The sequence below is a fragment of the Nerophis lumbriciformis genome, linkage group LG24 (genome assembly GCF_033978685.3).
Source record: "Nerophis lumbriciformis linkage group LG24, RoL_Nlum_v2.1, whole genome shotgun sequence".
NCBI lineage: Eukaryota > Metazoa > Chordata > Actinopteri > Syngnathiformes > Syngnathidae > Nerophis > Nerophis lumbriciformis.
Genome location: NC_084571.2, coordinates 9,596,473 through 9,614,933, shown reverse-complemented (window position 1 = coordinate 9,614,933; position 18,461 = coordinate 9,596,473). Strand labels below are relative to the sequence as shown.

The 18,461-nt window shown below is 42.7% G+C and overlaps 1 protein-coding gene across 1 annotated transcript; it reads left to right on the top strand.

Moving 5' to 3' along the window:
* The first annotated feature begins 8,462 nt into the window (after positions 1–8,462).
* arl6ip1 (ARL6 interacting reticulophagy regulator 1) lies at positions 8,463–13,680 on the top strand. The gene is made up of 6 exons (XM_061981508.1): positions 8,463–8,658; positions 10,178–10,311; positions 10,384–10,503; positions 10,585–10,702; positions 10,773–10,857; positions 13,400–13,680. Exons 1-6 carry the CDS (start codon positions 8,623–8,625, stop codon positions 13,516–13,518), a joined length of 612 nt encoding a protein of 203 aa, XP_061837492.1. The 5' UTR covers positions 8,463–8,622; the 3' UTR covers positions 13,519–13,680.
* Positions 13,681–18,461: the final 4,781 nt, after the last annotated feature.

The following is an 18,461-nucleotide window of genomic DNA, read 5'->3' as shown; positions in this document are numbered from 1 at the left end:
GGTGCATAGCGTCACCTACTGAACCGGAGTACTAACTTTATAATATTGAATAAAAAAGTGAATAAAAGAGCAAACAGGGGGAATTTAACGAGAAAAAAAGTTAAAATGTTGACATAATCTTAATCTTTTTGTATGTGTTTTTCACTTTTCTCAACTTTTCTTTAAAAGCCTAACGAGGGACGAGGGTTGCAAATTAGCATGTGGCTAGAAGTCTTATGTACTTTGACAACAGTTACCTATGGCTAGCAATGTTTAATTGTACTGTCCCTGTCATATAACACAAAGCTACCATGCAGGCTGTTTAAAACGGTCATTACATGATAATGAATCAAAATCAATGTTTTTATTAATTATTTACCTATTTAAAGCTCCAACTACTACACATCAAATATTCAACTGGGTATTAGCACTTACTACTTCTACTTGGTAGTAATAGTAAGTACACGTGTTCCTGCGTACTTAACACTTCTACTGGGTAGATGTAGTAAGTACATAGGTGTTCTTGTGTACTCACGAGGGAGCATGTTGATTATACTAAGCACTGCTCCCACCTAACTGCAGGCTTGAGTATCGTTCTCACATGAATACTCGAGTGTAGCGCTTTCTGCTTGCGACCCCCCTGACAACCCCTAGGGCAGGGGTGTCAAACTCATTTTAGATCGGGGGCCACATTGAGAAAAATATACTCCCAAGTGGGCCGGACTGGTAAAATCACAACACGATAACTTACAAATAAAGACAGCTTCAGATTGTTTTCTTTGTTTAAAAATAGAACAAACACATTCTGAAATTATACAAATCATAATGTGTTTGTTTTTTTCACAATTACCTGTTGCGGTTAATAGTATATATACTTTGTTTGTTGTTATTTACAAACCCTGTTTCCAAATGAGTTGGGAAATTGTGTTAGATGTAAATATAAACGGAATACAATGATTTGCAAATCCTTTTCAACCCATATTCAATTGAATGCACTACAAAGACAAGATATTTGATGTTCAAACTCATAAACTTTTTTTTTGCAAATAATAATTAACTTAGAATTTCATGGTTGCAACACGTGCCAAAGTAGTTGGGAAAGGGCATGTTCACCACTGTGTTACATCACCTTTTCTTTTAACAACACTCAATAAACGATTGGGAACTGAGGAAACTAATTGTTGAAGCTTTGAAAGTGGATTCTTTCCCATTCTTGTTTTATGTAGAGCTTCAGTCGTTCAACAGTCCGGGGTCTCCGCTGTCGTATTTTACGCTTCATAATGCGCCACACATTTTCAATGAGAGACAGGTCTGGACTGCAGGCAGGCCAGGAAAGTACCGCACTCTTTTTTTACGAAGCCACGCTGTTGCAACACGTGCTGAATGTGGCTTGGCATTGTCTTGCTGAAATAAGCAGGGGCATCCATGAAAAAGACGGCGCTTAGATGGCAGCATATGTTGTTCCAAAACCTGTATGTACCTTTCAGCATTAATGGTGCCTTCACAGATGTGTAAGTTACCCATGCCTTGGGCACTAATGCACCCCCATACCATCACAGATGCTGGCTTTTGAACTTTGCGTCAATAACAGTCTGGATGGTTCGCTTCCCCTTTGGTCCGGATGACACGATGTCGAATATTTCCAAAAACAATTTGAAATGTGGACTCGTCAGACCACAGAACACTTTTCCACTTTGCATGAGTCCATCTTAGATGATCTCGGGCCCAGAGAAGCCGGCGGCGTTTCTGGATGTTGTTGATAAATGGCTTTTGCTTTGACATAGTAGAGCTTTAACTTGCACTTACAGATGTAGCGACCAACTGTATTTAGTGACAGTGGTTTTCTGAAGTGTTCCTGAGCCCATGTGGTGATATCCTTTAGAGATTGATGTCGGTTTTTGATACAGTGCCGTCTGAGGAATCGAAGGTCACAGTCATTCAATGTTGGTTTCCGGCCATGCCGCTTACGTGGAGTGATTTCTCCAGATTCTCTGAACCTTTTGATGATATTATGGACCGTAGATGTTGAAATCCCTAAATTTCTTGCAATTGCACTTTGAGAAACGTTGTTCTTAAACTGTTTGACTATTTGCTCATGCAGTTGTGGACAAAGGGGTGTACCTCGCCCCATCCTTTCTTGTGAAAGACTGAGCATTTTTTGGGAAGCTGTTTTTATACCCAATCATGGCACCCACCTGTTTCCAATTAGCCTGCACACCTGTGGGATGTTCCAAATAAGTGTTTGATGAGCATTCCTCAACTTTATCAGTATTTATTGCCACCATTCCCAACTTCTTTGTCACGTGTTGCTGGCATCAAATTCTAAAGTTAATGATTATTTGCAAAAAAAAAAAAAAGTTTATCAGTTTGAACATCAAATATGTTGTCTTTGTAGCATATTCAACTGAATATGTGTTGAAAATGATTTGCAAATCATTGTATTCCGTTTATATTTACATCTAACACAATTTCCCAACTCATATGGAAACGGGGTTTGTAGATTTTCTGAATAAATTATGTGATAATGTTCATCAGTCAACTCATTGGTATGTCAGACTTAGCCTTGTCTTGGTTTAACTCTTATCTTAACTCTTATCTTACTGACAGGATGCAGTGCGTCTCCCATAAACAATGTGACATCGGACTATGTTGAGGTAACGTGCGGAGTTCCCCAGGGTTCGGTTCTTGGTCCTGCACTCTTTAGTATGTACATGCTGCCGCTAGACGACATCATACGCAAATACGGTGTTAGCTTTCACTGTTATGCTGATGACACCCAACTCTACATGCCCCTAAAGTTAAAGTTAAAAGTTAAAGTTAAAGTACCAATGATTGTCTTACACACACACTAGGTGTGGTGAAATGTGTCCTCTGCATTTGACTCACCCCCTAGGAGGTGAGGGGAGCAGTGGGCAGCAGCGGTGCCACGCCCGGGAATCATTTTTGGTGATTTAACCCCCAATTCCAACGCTTGATGCTGAGTGCCAAGCAGGGAGGTAATGGGTCCCATTTTTATAGTCTTTGGTATGACTCGGCCGGGGTTTGAACACACAACCTACCGATCTCAAGGCGGACACTCTAACCACTAGGCCACAGAGTAGGTAAAGCTGACCAACACGCCGGATTGTAGTCAGCTGGAGGCGTGTCTTAATGAAATTAAACAATGGATGTCCGCTAACTTTTTGCAACTCAACGCCTGGAAAACGGAAATGCTGATTATCGGTTCTGCTAGACACCGACATTTATTTGATAATACCACCTTAACATTTGACAACCAAACAATTACGCAAGGTGACTCGGGAAATAATCTGGGTATTATCTTCGACCCAACTCTCTCGTTTGAGTCACACATCAAGAGTGTTACTAAAATGGCCTTCTTTCATCGCCGTAATATCGCTAAAATTCGTTCCATTTTGTCCACTAGCGCCGCTGAGATCATTATTCATGCGTTCGTTACGTCTCGTCTCGATTACTGTAACGTATTATTTTAGGGTCACCCTATGTCTACCATTAAAAGATTATAGTTGGTACAAAATGCGGCTGCTAGACTTTTGACAAGAACAAGAAAGTTTGATCATATTACGCCTACACTGGCTCACCTGCACTGGCTTCCTTTGCACTTAAGATGTGACTTTAAAGTTTTACTACTTACGTATAAAATACTACACGGTCTCGCTCCATCCTATCTTGCTGATTGTATTGTACCATATGTCCCGGCAAGAAATCTGCGTTCAAAGAACTCCGGCTTATTAGTGATTCCCAGAGCCCAAAAAAAGTCTGCGGGCTATAGAGCGTTTTCTATTCCGGCTCCAGTACTATGGAATGCCCTCTCGATAACAGTTAGAGATGCTACCTCAGTAGAAGCATTTAAGTCCCATCTTAAAACTCATTTGTATACTCTAGCCTTTAAATAGACCCCCTTTTAGACCAGTTGATCTGCCGTTTCTTTTCCTTTCTCCTCTGCCCCCCTTTCCCCTGTGGAGGGGTAGACACACAGGTCCGGTGGCCATGGATGAAGTGCTGGCTGTCCAGGGTCGGCACCCTGGGTGGACCGCTCGCCTGTGCATCGGTTGGGGACATCTCTGCGCTGCTGACCCGTCTCCGCTTGGGATGGTCTCCTGCTGGCCCCACTATGGACTGCACTCTCACTATTATGTTGGATCCGCTGTGGACTGGACTTTCACTGATATGTTGGATCCACTATGGACTGGACTTTCACAATATTATGTCAGACCCACTCGACATCCATTGCTTTCGGTCTCCCCTATGGGGGGGTTGGGGGCGGGTCCTCTCCAAGTCATTCACATCGACGTCCCACTGGAGTGAGTTTTCCTTGCCCTTATGTGGACTCTGTACCGAGGATGTCGTTGTGGCTTGTGCAGCCCTTTGAGACACTTGTGATTTAGGGCTATATAAATAAACATTGATTGATTGATTGATTGGTGTTAATTATCAATCTATCAAGATAAAAAAAAAAAGATATCAAAATCAAATTACAGTATGTTATTTATGTAGTTTGATCATTTTCCTCGACTGATGTACTAACATGTGTCACGTGGGGGTCGCATATTGATGCGGAATCGTTCCTTCCGTGCAACACGGACACTCCGGACAACAACGTGAGGGTAAGAAATGATTTAATGATATAAATCATAGGCAAACAGAAAAACAAGCAAAAAAAAAGCGTGCCGAACACACAGGAAGCTAAAGTTTAAACTTAGCACAGGACTCTGGAACATGAAAAACAAACCAACGTGATGTAGCTTACCGCAAACAAGGAGCACAGGACGAGTGAACAGAAAGGCAGGCTTAAATAGTGTCAGTGATGAAAAACAGGTGCGCGTCGAGAACACAAGCGGCAGGTGAAAATAATAAGTAACCATGGTGACGAAACAAACTCACAGGTGCACAAGCAATAACTAAAGGAGTCCAAAACTAACCAAACATAACTAAACAAAACATGATCCGACCACGGATCATGACAGAGCCCCCCCCTTAAGGACAGATTCTAGATGTCCTAAAAAAAAAAAAACAACACATGCAGGGTGAAAAGTCACGGGAGGGCGGAGGGAGGACTTGGCGGTGGGTCGCCAGGCCAAGTGTCCCCGAATCCATCGAGGTAAAGTCAAGTGGCGGCGGCGAGTGGAGCGCCGCTGCAGCAGGCGAGGCGGGCGCCCAGGTAATGGCCACATTCGTGGCCAACTGGGAGGTGGGCGCACTTGGCGAGGCGGACGACCAGGGAGCGGCCACATCCGTGGCCGACTGGGAGGTGGTCGCACTTGGCGAGGCGGACGACCAGGGAGCGGCCACATCAGTGGTCGACGGGGAGGTGGGCGCGTCGGCGCCGTCATGGCAGGCTTGGACGCAGCAGCAGACGAGTCAGGCGTGGACGCAGCAGCAGACGAGTCAGGCGTGGACGCAGCAGCAGACGAGTCAGGCGTGGACGCAGGTGCAGGCGGCGAAGCTTGGCGTGGTGCGGGTGCAGGCGGCGAAGCTTGGTGTGGTGCGGGCGCAGGCGGCGAAGCTTGGCGTGGTGCGGGCGCAGGCGGCGAAGCTTGGCGTGGTGCGGGCGCAGGCGGCGAAGCTTGGCGTGGTGCGGGCGCAGGCGGCGAAGCTTGGCGTGGTGCGGGCGCAGGAGCTAGCCGAGGTGCAGGAACTGGAGCAGGAGCTAGCCGAGGTGCAGGAACTGGAGCAGGTGCTAGCCGAGGAGCAGGAACTGGTGCTAGCCGGGGTGCAGGAACTGGTGTAGGTGCTAGCCGAGGTGCAGGAACTGGAGCAGGTGCAGGAACAGGTGTCAGCCGAGGTGCAGGAACTGGAGCAGGTGCTAGCCGAGGACCAGGAACTGGAGCAGGTGCTAGCCGAGGAGCAGGAACTGGAGCAGGTGCTAGCCGAGGAGCAGGAACTGGAGCAGGTGCTAGCCGAGGAGCAGGAACTGGAGCAGGTGCTAGCCGAGGAGCAGGAACTGGAGCAGGTGCTAGCCGAGGAGCAGGAACTGGAGCAGGTGCTAGCCGAGGAGCAGGAGATGATGGTGGCGTCTGCAAGCCCACCGGAGATGATGGTGGCGTCTGCAAGCCCACCGGAGATGATGGTGGCGTCTGCAAGCCCACCGGAGATGATGGTGGCGTCTGCAAGCCCACCGGAGATGATGGTGGCGTCTGTAAGCCCACCCGGGCTGAGGTTAGCCATGAGCATGGCGGAGGCGGTCTAGCTGGGGGTTGCGGCTTGACATGCCGACGGATTGGTGGTGGAGGACGAGCTGGAGGTTGCGGCTTGGCAGATCGAAAAACTGGTGGTGGCGGCCGGGATGGAGGTTGCTGCCTGGCTGGGCGCAGCTGAGCAGCCCCACCAGCACAGCTCCCGGCCCCAGCCCCCCCCTCAAGGGGCGGATACCAGACGCGCTCCGGAACAGTCTTTAAGCGTGGGTGGCGGGAGGTAAGGAGGGGGGTAGAATTCTCCCGTTTAAATTGTCCTGGAAATCTTTTTTCCTCCCCCACCTGAGATTGTGTGGGAGGACAGAGGGAAAAAGTCCTTGACGTGGGCGGGGCTAGAGTCCGAGTCACTGGGGGCGGAGGTGATTGAAGTTGACAGAATCTATTTTCAGAAAAAGTGTCCTGATGGTACTTTATTTTTGGAAAAAAGTCATTAGGAGGTGGCTGATAAAGGGAGACAGACGGAAGAAAAAAAAAATCCAGATCAGAATCTTCCCTTGACGCCGGCGGAATGATGTCATCGCCGCGCGCCGTTTCAGTGACGTCATCGGAAGTGGGCGGAGTGACGTCATTCAAAATGGATGGCGTTATGTTGTTGTCAGAGTTCATGGAAATTTGGCTTGCAGCCCAATCTAAAAATTGTTTAGCAAAATGAGTAACTGGATTACCAAACAACTGAGGGGAGGAAGACTGAGCCGTTTGTGGTGACTTGCTGTTCGGAGGAGGAGTTTGGGGGAGCGACGCATTTTGGCGGCGAAAAACCTTTTTGGCTGGCTTCCGTCCTCGCCAGTGCGTCTCCATCTCCTCGAAGCCCGGGGCGAAGGAACTGTCAGCTGTGCTCCTTCTGTCACGTGGGGGTCGCATATTGATGCGGGATCGTTCCTTCCGTGCAACACGGACACTCCGGACAACAACGTGAGGGTAAGAAATGATTTAATGATATAAATCATAGGCAAACAGAAAAACAAGCAAAAGAAAAGCGTGCCGAACACACGGGAAGCTAAAGTTTAAACTTAGCACAGGACTCTGGAACATGAAAAACAAACCAACGTGATGTAGCTTACCGCAAACAAGGAGCACAGGACGAGTGAACAGAAAGGCAGGCTGAAATAGTGTCAGTGATGAAAAACAGGTGCGCGTCGAGAACACAAGCGGCAGGTGAAAATAATAAGTAACCATGGTGACGAAACAAACTCACAGGTGCACAAGCAATAACTAAAGGAGTCCAAAACTAACCAAACATAACTAAACAAAACATGATCCGACCACGGATCATGACAACATGTGGTTTATCTTGTACATACAGTATGGAGCATCATCTACAAAGATACAAAGAAATGCTATTGCGACATCCAGTGGACACATTTAGAACAGCTGTTTCTTTCACTAAAAAATTTCAGGTAAATTTTTATACTTAGCAAACTCACCCCGCGGGCCGGATAAAACCTGTTCGCGGGCCTGATCCGGCCCTCAGGCCGGACGTTTGACACCCCTGCCGTAGGGGCTTCTGACCTACCACTTGAGAAATACTGTGTTAATTTATTACGTACTGTGAACATGAACTATCAACATTTCCACTTACAAATAATGTAAGTAATACACTTTTTAATGTAAAAAATTATTAATCACATTTCATCCAAATTTGTTAATAAGTTGTACAGAGTTACCCAAATTTAAGAGCGTTTTGAGATATGAGGCTGATTGTTGTGCTTTAAATAGCAAGCACAAATTTGTTACAGTACAAGCATTATTGTCACAGTAAATCCCGCCCAAAACATCTGGTTTTACTCGCTAGCATTAGCTTATAGGCAATAATACAAATTCTACAATTCTATCTCGATCCAGTCACAAATCATATTAAGCCCAAAACAGTCAAAATATCGAATTTAATCCGATATTCACACATCGACTATAACATGAACGTCTCCCCCAAGTCTCGCGAGACTCGTCGAAGCTAGCGATGCCAAACCTCGTGACTATACGTCACAAAGACGCATTTGAAATTAAGATGCGTTCAAAGCACTGAAGAAAATGAGGAATTTGAGTGTTTTCGCTTGACCGAAGTGCAGAAATACTACAAACACTTATCGGTATGATGCGGTGTAATTGTCATGAATCAAAAGTGTTATTAGATATAATTACACGGCAGATAAGTATTTACAACTAATAAATATACTAATAAATATACATATAAGAATCTTTCAATCCATGTGCCATTATCAATAAGGATTATGGACAATGTTCTGTAGGAAATGTAAAAGTCGTGAAAGACCATGCGTCCTTGAAGGCATCATTGCGGGATCCAAACAGTATCACTTCGACCGTTAATGACGCCGAGGCTCGCCTGAGGAGCCGCCTGGTCCTTTTTTAAAACATATTTATACATTTAAATAATTTAAAACAAGATTTCAACGTCCACTGTAGCTCGGCAGCGATGGTCGAAGGAGACAACAAAAGCGCCAACATGCTGGTTTGTACTCTGAAGTTTAGTTACCGATTGTGGGTGTGGAAGGTTAGCGTGTTGTTTTGCTGCTTTTGTTGCATTTGATGGCCTCTGATGGCAACCACGAGCTTCCCTGTTGTTGGCAAGCAGACGAGTTTAGGATTTAATGTTTTTTATTGTGTTTGTCCCTGACTGCACTGACTTGCTATATGCTCAGCAAAGCTTTAGAATCGCTTCTGCTCGAATGTGACTGCTAACATGCTAACCAGTTAGCCGCCTGTTCCCTAAGCTAATGGCGTGACTTGCAGTCTGCTTAAAGATGAAGCCAACATGCTTTACTTCAACACATGAATTGCTTATTAATAGCTTACACATCGAATATACAATAGCTTCCAAAAAAATCCACCGTGTGAAAAATTCTAAACATGAAAAATAATTAGCGCATGATGTCCGTTGTGTAACGTCGCACCATTTAATGTTAACAAGATGTCGTGTAACGTGACATGGTGTTGTGTATTGTCTTGTGAAACGATGTCATACAATATAGTATGATGTCACGTCACGTACAATGTATGTAACACGACATGCGAACACATCATGTTGCGTAATATAGCATGATGACATGTAACATGTCATACAACATAGCATGACGTCATGTAAAATGTGTACAAAACAGAGTGATGTCATGTAACATAGTATGATGTCATGTAACGTAGAATATATGTAACACGACATGCGAACGCATCATGGTGCGTAATATAGCATGATGACATGTAACATGTCATACAACATAGCATGACGTCATGTAAAATGTGTACAAAACATAGCATGATGTCATTTAACATAGTATGATGTCATGTAACGTAGCATGATGTCGTGTAGCATGTCTACATATTTTGATGACAATACAGAATTCTATTCTTGTGTAATGTCATGTAACAGCATGATGTCGTGTAACATGCCATATAACACGGCACGATGTCACGTAACATGCTGTGATGTTACATAGCATGATGTCACAACATCAAATAAATGCCTCCATATAACATAGCATCATGGCTTTTAGCATAGTTGGATAACTATGCAAAAAGGACATCCATCCATCTTCTTCCGCTTATCCGAGGTCGGGTCGCGGGGGCAGCAGCCTAAGCGGGGAAGCCCAGACTTTCCTCTCCCCAGCCACTTCGTCCAGCTCTTCCCGGGGGATCCCGAGGCGTTCCCAGGCCAGGCGGGAGACATAGTCTTCCCAACGTGTCCTGGGTCTTACCCGTGGCCTCCTACCGGTCGGACGTGCCCTAAACACCTCCCTAGGGAGGTGTTCGGGTGGCATCCTGACCAGATGCCCGAACCACCTCATCTGGCTCCTCTCGATGGATGACAAAGCATTCTATTATATTCTGGTATGATGTCATGTAACAGCATGAGATCGCGTAACATGTCAAACAACATAGTATGATGTCATGTAACAACATTATGATGTCGTGTATCGCGGCATGATGTCTTGTAACAGCATGATGTTGCGTAACATGATGTTGTGTAATATAAGGCTCAGGAGACGGCCCAGCTAGAGGAGCAGCTCCAGGCCTGGGGGGAAGTGATCCTGGTGGGGGACCGTGTCCTACGCTGGGAGAAGCCGTGGTTCCCCGCAGCCCTAATGGGCGCCACCAGCGTGCTCTTCCTGTGAGTCACGTTGTCGCACAGATCACGCGCTTTCCCCGGCTTTGTAAATACACCCAATTCCTCGTCTTTCAGGCTCATTTACTACTTGGACCCTTCGGTGCTGACGGGCCTGTCCAGCACCGTCATGTTGCTGTGTCTGGCCGACTACCTGGTGCCCACGTTGGCCCCCAGGGTCTTTGGCTCCAACAAGTGGTGAGCGGAGTCACGGGCACAATGGTTGTGTGTGTTCACGTGCATCATTTTAACGTGCGTGTGTGTTTGCACGCGCCGCAGGACCACAGAGCAGCAGCAGCGCTTCCACGAGATCTGTGGTAACCTGGTGAAGACGCAGCGTCGCGTGCTGGGCTGGTGGCGACGTCTGTGCGCGCTCAAGGAGGACAAGCCAAAAATGGTATGAGAAAAGACAAAAATGGCCTCCTGGCGGACACAACTTGTGACCCCATGACTTGGTGTGTGTGCAGTATTTTGCATCGGTGATCAGCAGCCTGCTGGCGGTGGCGTGGATCGGACAGCAAGTGCACAACCTATTTCTCACCTACGTGATTGGTGAGTGACCATCGTTGCTATGGCAACAACAAACTGAGAAAAGAGGAGTTTGTGTTTGCATCAGTGTGGGACACAGCCATAAAAAAAAGAAAAAAGGGAAGAAAAACGTCTCACAACTGCGACTCGTTTCCAACCCTTCTTCACGTTAACGAGCCGGTCAGTAACCTCGGTTTGTTTGCGAAATGTCACAACCCTGCAGTCTTTTCATCAAATTTGATTTAAACTAACAACGGATCAACAAACTACATTTCATTTGCAGTTCTAATCATTCTTTGCATTTTTAAACATACTTTTTTATCGCTTTTGTGATGTTATTCCCGTCATTGCGATCAATTATGCAAATGAGGTGATGATGTCATCGGGCAACATTTAGGACAGTCAAAAGCAACTTTCCTTAGTGAGTATTTGTCCAATTAAATCAGCTACAACTGCCATCATTAAGTCAATTCTGGACATTTTGGATGATTCTATTGTTGTTATTTTCACTTTTTCTTTGCATTGTGTTTCCTAACCCTAACCTTGTGTATTTTTTAGGGGTTCCTAATCGCGAGTGGTATTTACAATTCTGAATCGACTCAACATTCTCAAGAATTGTTTAAAAAATATAACTTTTTTTTGGTAATTTTTTTATAATCATTCACACTATATACCAAATAACATGGAATACGGTACACCTGGAAAGTATTTACAGCGCATTACTTTTTTCACAGTATATGTTACAGCGTTATTCTAAAATGGAATACATTTGTTTATGTCCTCAAAATTCTACAACAAATACCCTATAACAACGACGTGACTGTTTTTCTGAATTTTTTTGGAAATGCATTAAATATACAAAACTTAAGAAATCACATGTACATAAGTATTCACAGCCTTTGCCATGAAGCTCAGAAGTGAGCTCAGGTGCATCTTGTTTCAACTGATCATTCTGGAAATGTTCCTACAGCTTACTTGGAGTCCACCTGTGATATATTTTGTTGTAACTTTTGCATTATATAGTTCATGTGTGATGATCATTTGATTTAATTGCTGATAAATTGATCTATTATTATTTACAGCTAAAAAGAGTTAAAAGGGAATTGATTTGATTTATACATGTATTTGATATTGATTATTTGAGAAACACTGACACTGAATTGAGTTGTTTCTACTCAATAGCCTAACAAAGGTTTAACTAAAAGACTGCATGTTCCACAATGCATTGCGGCAAAACAGGATGTTAGAAAAGACCGGGAGCAGGTGCATTGTGGTTGTTGAGATTGAGGATTACGAGCCCACGGGTGATGAATGAATGACAGATAACAAGATATAGAGATCGTTTTGTACCGTTTTGTATACCATTTTTTTCTTATATAAAGTACAACTTTATTACACATTTTCGACGTCCTGTCCAATACTTTGATCGTAGTTAATCTACATATTTAGTTGGTTGGACATGATTTGGAAAGGCACACGCCTTTCTATACAGTATATAAGGCAGAGCACATACCAAGAATGAAGTCGAAGGATTGGTGTGTAGACCTCTGAGTCCGGATTATCTCAAAGCACAATTTTCTGACAGAAGGTCAACCATCTCTTCCTGTATGGTAGAGTGGCCAGACGGAAGCCATTTTTTGACAAAACATTTTTCGTCAATATGCACCTGAAAGACTCTCAGACCATGATAAACTAAATGATCTGGTCTGATGAGACAAAGATTGAACTCTTTGGTGTGAATGCCTGGTGTCATGTCCCTACAGTGAAGCATGGTGGTGGCAGCATCATGCTGTGGGGATGGTTTTCAGCGCAGGTACTGGGAGACTAGTTAGGATAGAGGTAAAGATGAATGCAGCAACGTACAGAGACATCCTGGATGAAAACCAATGTTTCTTATCCAGCCTGATGGCGCTTGAGAGGTGCTGCAAAGAGGAATGGGCGAAACGTCCCGAAGATAGGTGTGCCAAGCTCGTAGCATCATATTCAAAAAGATTTGAGGCTGTAATTGCTGCCAAAGGTGCATCAACAAAGTATTGCTCAAAGGCTGAAATACTTATGTTTTTTTATTTTATTTTAAAAAAATTAGCACAAAAAAAACCCTTTTCACATTGTCATCATGAGTTATTGTGTGTAGAATTTTGTTGACAAAAATGAGTTTATTCAATTTTGGAACAAGGCTGTAACGTAACAAAATGTGGAAAAAGTTAAATGCTGTTTATAATCTGGATGCGCTGCATAGAGAGAATCAACTCTGAATCAAATGTTCACCTCAGGAATTGGAATCAAACTGAAACATGAGTGGTTGTAAAATTCACATCAGCACGGTTTAATATCTCCTCCTCATGACCCAAATACCGTGTACTGTCACATCATAGTTTTGTTGTTTACAGACTATTTTCCTGCAGTGGAAGTAAAGTGACAGTGAAAATTGCCGAGCCCTGGATTAGCACCTATCAGCTCGAAACAAATATCGTTAAAAATATTCCACAAAAACGTGGAGAACCACTGATCTGAACACATTTGTCAGAGGTCTGCGTGACGAAATGTAACGCTTTCGTGTTTGTAGTGAGTTTCCTGCTGCTGCTTCCTGGCCTCAACCAACATGGCGTCCTGTCCAAGTACGCCTGCATGGCCAAGAGGGAGATCAACAAGCTGCTCAAGCACAAGGAGAAGAAGAATGAGTAGTTTGTGTCCTGTTAGTGTCCTGCGTTCCCTTGGGGAGACTGACTACTGACTTTGTGTCCTCCATTGTGTCCCATGTCTCTTCATGTAAACACGCCCCTACTTCCTGTCAATCTTATTTATGTGTCCTGTCACCAATGTGAATAAAGTTCATTTTAAAAGATGCTTATTTGGCCCTTTTTAGTCTTTATTTGCGCAGACATTTTCTTCTCAGAAAGGTTATTCCTTCATCTACACTTGTGTGAAGTTGTCCCAATTGTTTGTGCTGCAAACATTTTTGGTCTAACTTAGTTTTATAAATAATTAACAAATTACGATTAATACCAGCTCCATAAAAAACTATAATAGACCAAAAATGTTAGCAGCACAAACAATTGGGACACGTTTGAAGAGTATTAAACAGGTCTCATCTACCGTTTGACTCAGGTTTCCATGACAACCGGTTCTGTGATTGTTAGGAAGGACATTTAGCGTCATAGGCTGTTGACGTTACATGTGTGACTTTAAAAAAATAAGATTTACAATATTAATTCTATAATACTTGGCGAGCAGTCATACAATGGTAATATTAATACATTAATTATATATCGTACATGTTAGCAATTTGTGCGGTTAGCATTCAGAAACAGTCAATTCCTTCACTTTCTATTTTCAACTTCATTGTGACTCCAATGTCGTTGTTACCGGTGTCCAGCAGGGGGCGGTAACAAAACGAGACAAGAGGTTTCGATTTTTGCATACAAAGAAACTACGGAAAAAACACTTTTTTGTGTCTTCACGTGATCTACACGGGAAATACGAAAGTTTTTTTTTTTTTCATTTTCAAAAACTTTATTTTAAAAACAGTACAATACAGGCATAACGGAGTATCAAATAACATGCACAAAAAATAAATAAATAAAACAAGGTACAAGTGCAAGGGATAACCGTAAAATAAAAGCAAGTAAAAAAATCAGGCCACACATTTATATTTTCTTTGATGGTGATCGTTTTTACCATTTTTTTGAGAACGTGGCCTTTTTGTTTTCCTTTGTCCTTACTGGTGAGTTGTACAATTGTTTTAGTTCAGAATGAAACAAAAACAATATTTGGTTTGCATGACAGCACTGTGGCTTTATGAATGTGAAATTTACCTAAAAGACATAACAGTTTTAGGGCATTCTCTCCACTTGATTAAAATTCCAATGCAAAAACAAAACCATACATTTATTTAACTCAAAAATTGTATGGTGGACTAAACAGAATAAAATAAACTTCCGTCCAAAACAACTGGGATAACGGGCAATAAAAACAAAATGGGTTATTGTTTTTTTCCAGTATAATAAAATGTGCATTCTCGAGGAACACCCTGTATTAATTTGGATATATAAAAGTTACAGGGGTAAAGGGAAATATGAAGGTCAACTCGGAAACATTTAAAAACACTCAAAGAGGTGTGGTACACACTGCAGCCTGTACGTGGCGCTGCAGGGCCTACCGCACAAGATGAGATAAAGGACATCACCTATGTGTCCCACACACAACTTTCAATGACGTATTCAAATAAAGTCACAGCATAATATGAAAGAGGAGCAACAAAGATGAGCTGCTATCTTTGATTATCCATCCATTTTCTACCGCTTGTCCCTTTTAGGGTCGCGGGGGGTGCTGGAGCCTATCTCAGCTGCATTCGGGCGGAAGGCGGGGTACACCCTGGACAAGTCGCCACCTCATCACAGGGCCAACACAGATAGACAGACAACATTCACACTCACATTCACACACTAGGGCCAATTTAGTGTTGCCAATCAACCTATCCCCAGGTGCATGTCTTTGGAGGTGGGAGGAAGCCGGAGTACCCGGAGGGAACCCACCCAGTCACGGGGAGAACATGCAAACTCCACACAGAAAGATCCCGAGCCCGGGATTGAACTCAGGACTTCTCAGGACCTTCGTATTGTGAGGCACATGCACTAACCCCTTGTTTGGTTCTTTTATGAATTTATTATGGGTCTACTGAAAATGTGACCAAATCTGCTGGGTCAAAGTATACATACAGCAACATACATTATCAATTTTAGTGATGTAGAAAAGGTACAATCAAATCAAACTAGCTGCATGGCATGGCCTCTTAACTTCATGTGAATGATTAGGGTTGATGACACTTGTTGACTTCTCTGAGCCCATTTAAATAGGGTTCATGTGATACAGTCATTGGACTCGGTTACAAACGCGACAATGGGAAAGTCATAGGAACTCAGCACAGATCTGAAAAAACGAATCATTGACTGGAACAAGTCAGGAAAGTCACTTGCAGCCATTTCAAAGCATCTTAAGGTCCCAAGAGCAACTGTGCAGACAATTGTTCATAAGTGCATAAAGTGCATGGCACAGTTTTGTCACTGCCACGATCAGGAAGAAAACGCAAGCTATCACCTGCTGCTGAGAGAAAATTGGTCAGGATGATCAAGAGTCAACCGAGAACCACCAAAATGTAGGTCTGTAATGAATTGGAAGCTGCTGGAACACAGGTGTCAGTGTCCACAGTCAAGCGTGTTTTGCTTCGCCATGGACTGAGAGGAAGCCCTTGCTCCAGAAACAACACCTTAAGGCTCGTCTAAAGTTTGCTGTTGATCACTTAGACAAAGATAAGACCTTCTGGAGGAAAGTTCTGTGGTCAGATGAAACAAAAAAATAGCTGTTTGGCCACAATACCCAGCAATATGTTTGGAGGAGAAAAGGTGAGGCCTTTAATCCCAGGAACACCACACCTACCGTCAAGCATGGTGGTGGTAGTATTATGCCCTGGGCCTGTTTGCTGCCAATGGAACTGGTGCTTTACAGAGAGTAAATGGGACAATGAAAAAGGAAGATTACCTCCAAATTCTTCAGGACAACCTAAAATCATCAGCCCGGAGGTTGGGTCTTGGGCGCAGTTGGGTGTTCCAACAGGACAATGACCCCAAACACACGTCAAAAGTGGTAAAGGAATGGCTAAATCAGGCTAGAATTAAGGTTTTAGAACGGCCTTCCCAAAGTCCTGACTTAAACCCCATTGAAAACATGTGGACAATGCTGAAGAAACAAGTCCATGTCAGAAAACCAACACATTTAGCTGAACTGCACTGATTTTGTCAAGAGGAGTGGTCAAAAATTAAACCAGAAGATTGCCAGAAGCTTATGGATGGCTACCAAAAGCGCCTTATTGCAGTGAAACTTGCCAAGGGACATGTAACCAAATATTAACATTGCTGTATGTATACTTTTGACCCAGCAGATTTGGTCACATTTTCAGTAGACCCATAATAAATTCATAAAAGAACCAAACTTCATAAATGTTTTTTGTGACAAACAAGTATGTGTTCCAATCACTCTATCACAAAAAAATAAGAGTTGTAGAAATGATTGGAAACTCAAGACAGCCATGACATTATGTTCTTTACAAGTGTATGTAAACTTTTGACCACGACTGTATGTATACAAATGTATGTATATATATATATATATATATATATATATATATATATATATATATATATATATATATATATATATATATATGCACACACACAAATAGATAGCCCGGCGTCAATGATTAAATGAGGAGTTTGTGTCTTCTACAAACATAATGAGTTAAACTTTCTTGAAGGGACAAGACTTAATTGTGTGTTTCATGGACGCACCAACACTCTGATCAAGTACTTATTTAAAACCAACTTGGCATATTTTTAATACAGTTTTTTCAAATGACCTTATATATAACGAACGTTACATTTTTTTATACTTATTTTTTTGGGAGCATTGCTGGGATTGGTTTGGAATTGGAATTATACTATTATGTATTATTATATGCTATTCTGTTGGACAGATTTACTTGCTGTGTGATTTTTGTAAATAAAATAGAAGAACATTTTTTAAAAATTTTTATTTTTTGGAATCAATTAAGAATTGGTAAAAAAGAATCGCAAATCATTTAAAAATCTATTTTTTCGACGCGTCTACCTAATGTGTCTGCTAAATTTTCAAAAGTTGTCTATTTCAAATAATAACATGTCTCATAGCATAAAGAATATAAGATAGAGTTATTTATATATCTCAAACGCTGAAGTATATTGAGGTAGTGGTGTGAATAACAATATAGTCAACAGAAATAACAGGATAAAATCATACAAAGCACACGAAAATGGTGTTTCAAACCATAAAAAAAATGAAATGAGTAAAATAATGAAGCAAATGGGATCAAAAAGTATTTGACAACAACTTTTCCATTTAAGTTTTTATGAAAGTGAATTACTCCTTTCTTTTTATGGTGATTTTAATCTGCAACCTGTATTAATAATGTCGAAGGAGTGTGTATATTGTACATATTACATATTGTTATGAAGGTGTCTGTTACTACATTATATATATACTTGCAGTGTGTATATTGTACATATTACATATTGTTATGAAGGTGTCTGTTACTACATTATATATATACTTGTAGTGTGTATATTGTACATATTACATATTGTTATTAAGGTGTCCGTTACTACATTATATATATACTTGTAGTGTGTATATTGTACTTATTACATATTGCAAGAGGGCACCAAGCAAGCTACAGAACGTACAAATGAGCAATACCCCCAGAGTCTCCCAAGAGGGGGGGGAGGATGAGAGACTCTCTAGGACAGATTCAACAGCAACGACAAGGACAGTGACACAGACACAGAGAAGGCTCAAACAAACCACCTTGACTGGGAAGTGAAATGCATATGCGGAAAGATCTGCAAAGGTGCAAGAGGGCTCAAAATACACCAGAGCAAGGCCAAGGACAAGGCCAAGTGTGGACAGGGACGGACGCATACACACCGCTCAGACGAACAGTCTGGTGAGACGCAGGAGAACCCTAGGCAGGAAGCAAACCATAGTCCTAGAGATCTCTCAGTGCCGGCAATCCCCCAAAACCACACAAGGACAACCTC

What these genes read in the sequence shown, in the direction of transcription:
- arl6ip1 (XM_061981508.1), top strand. Translation starts at nt 8,623, where the DNA reads ATGGTCGAAGGAGACAACAAAAGCGCCAACATGCTG. An exon ending in GCCACCAGCGTGCTCTTCCT is followed by an intron (nt 10,312 to 10,383) that starts GTGAGTCACGTT and finishes CTCGTCTTTCAG; the next exon opens with GCTCATTTACTACTTGGACC. An exon ending in ATTTCTCACCTACGTGATTG is followed by an intron (nt 10,858 to 13,399) that starts GTGAGTGACCAT and finishes TCGTGTTTGTAG; the next exon opens with TGAGTTTCCTGCTGCTGCTT.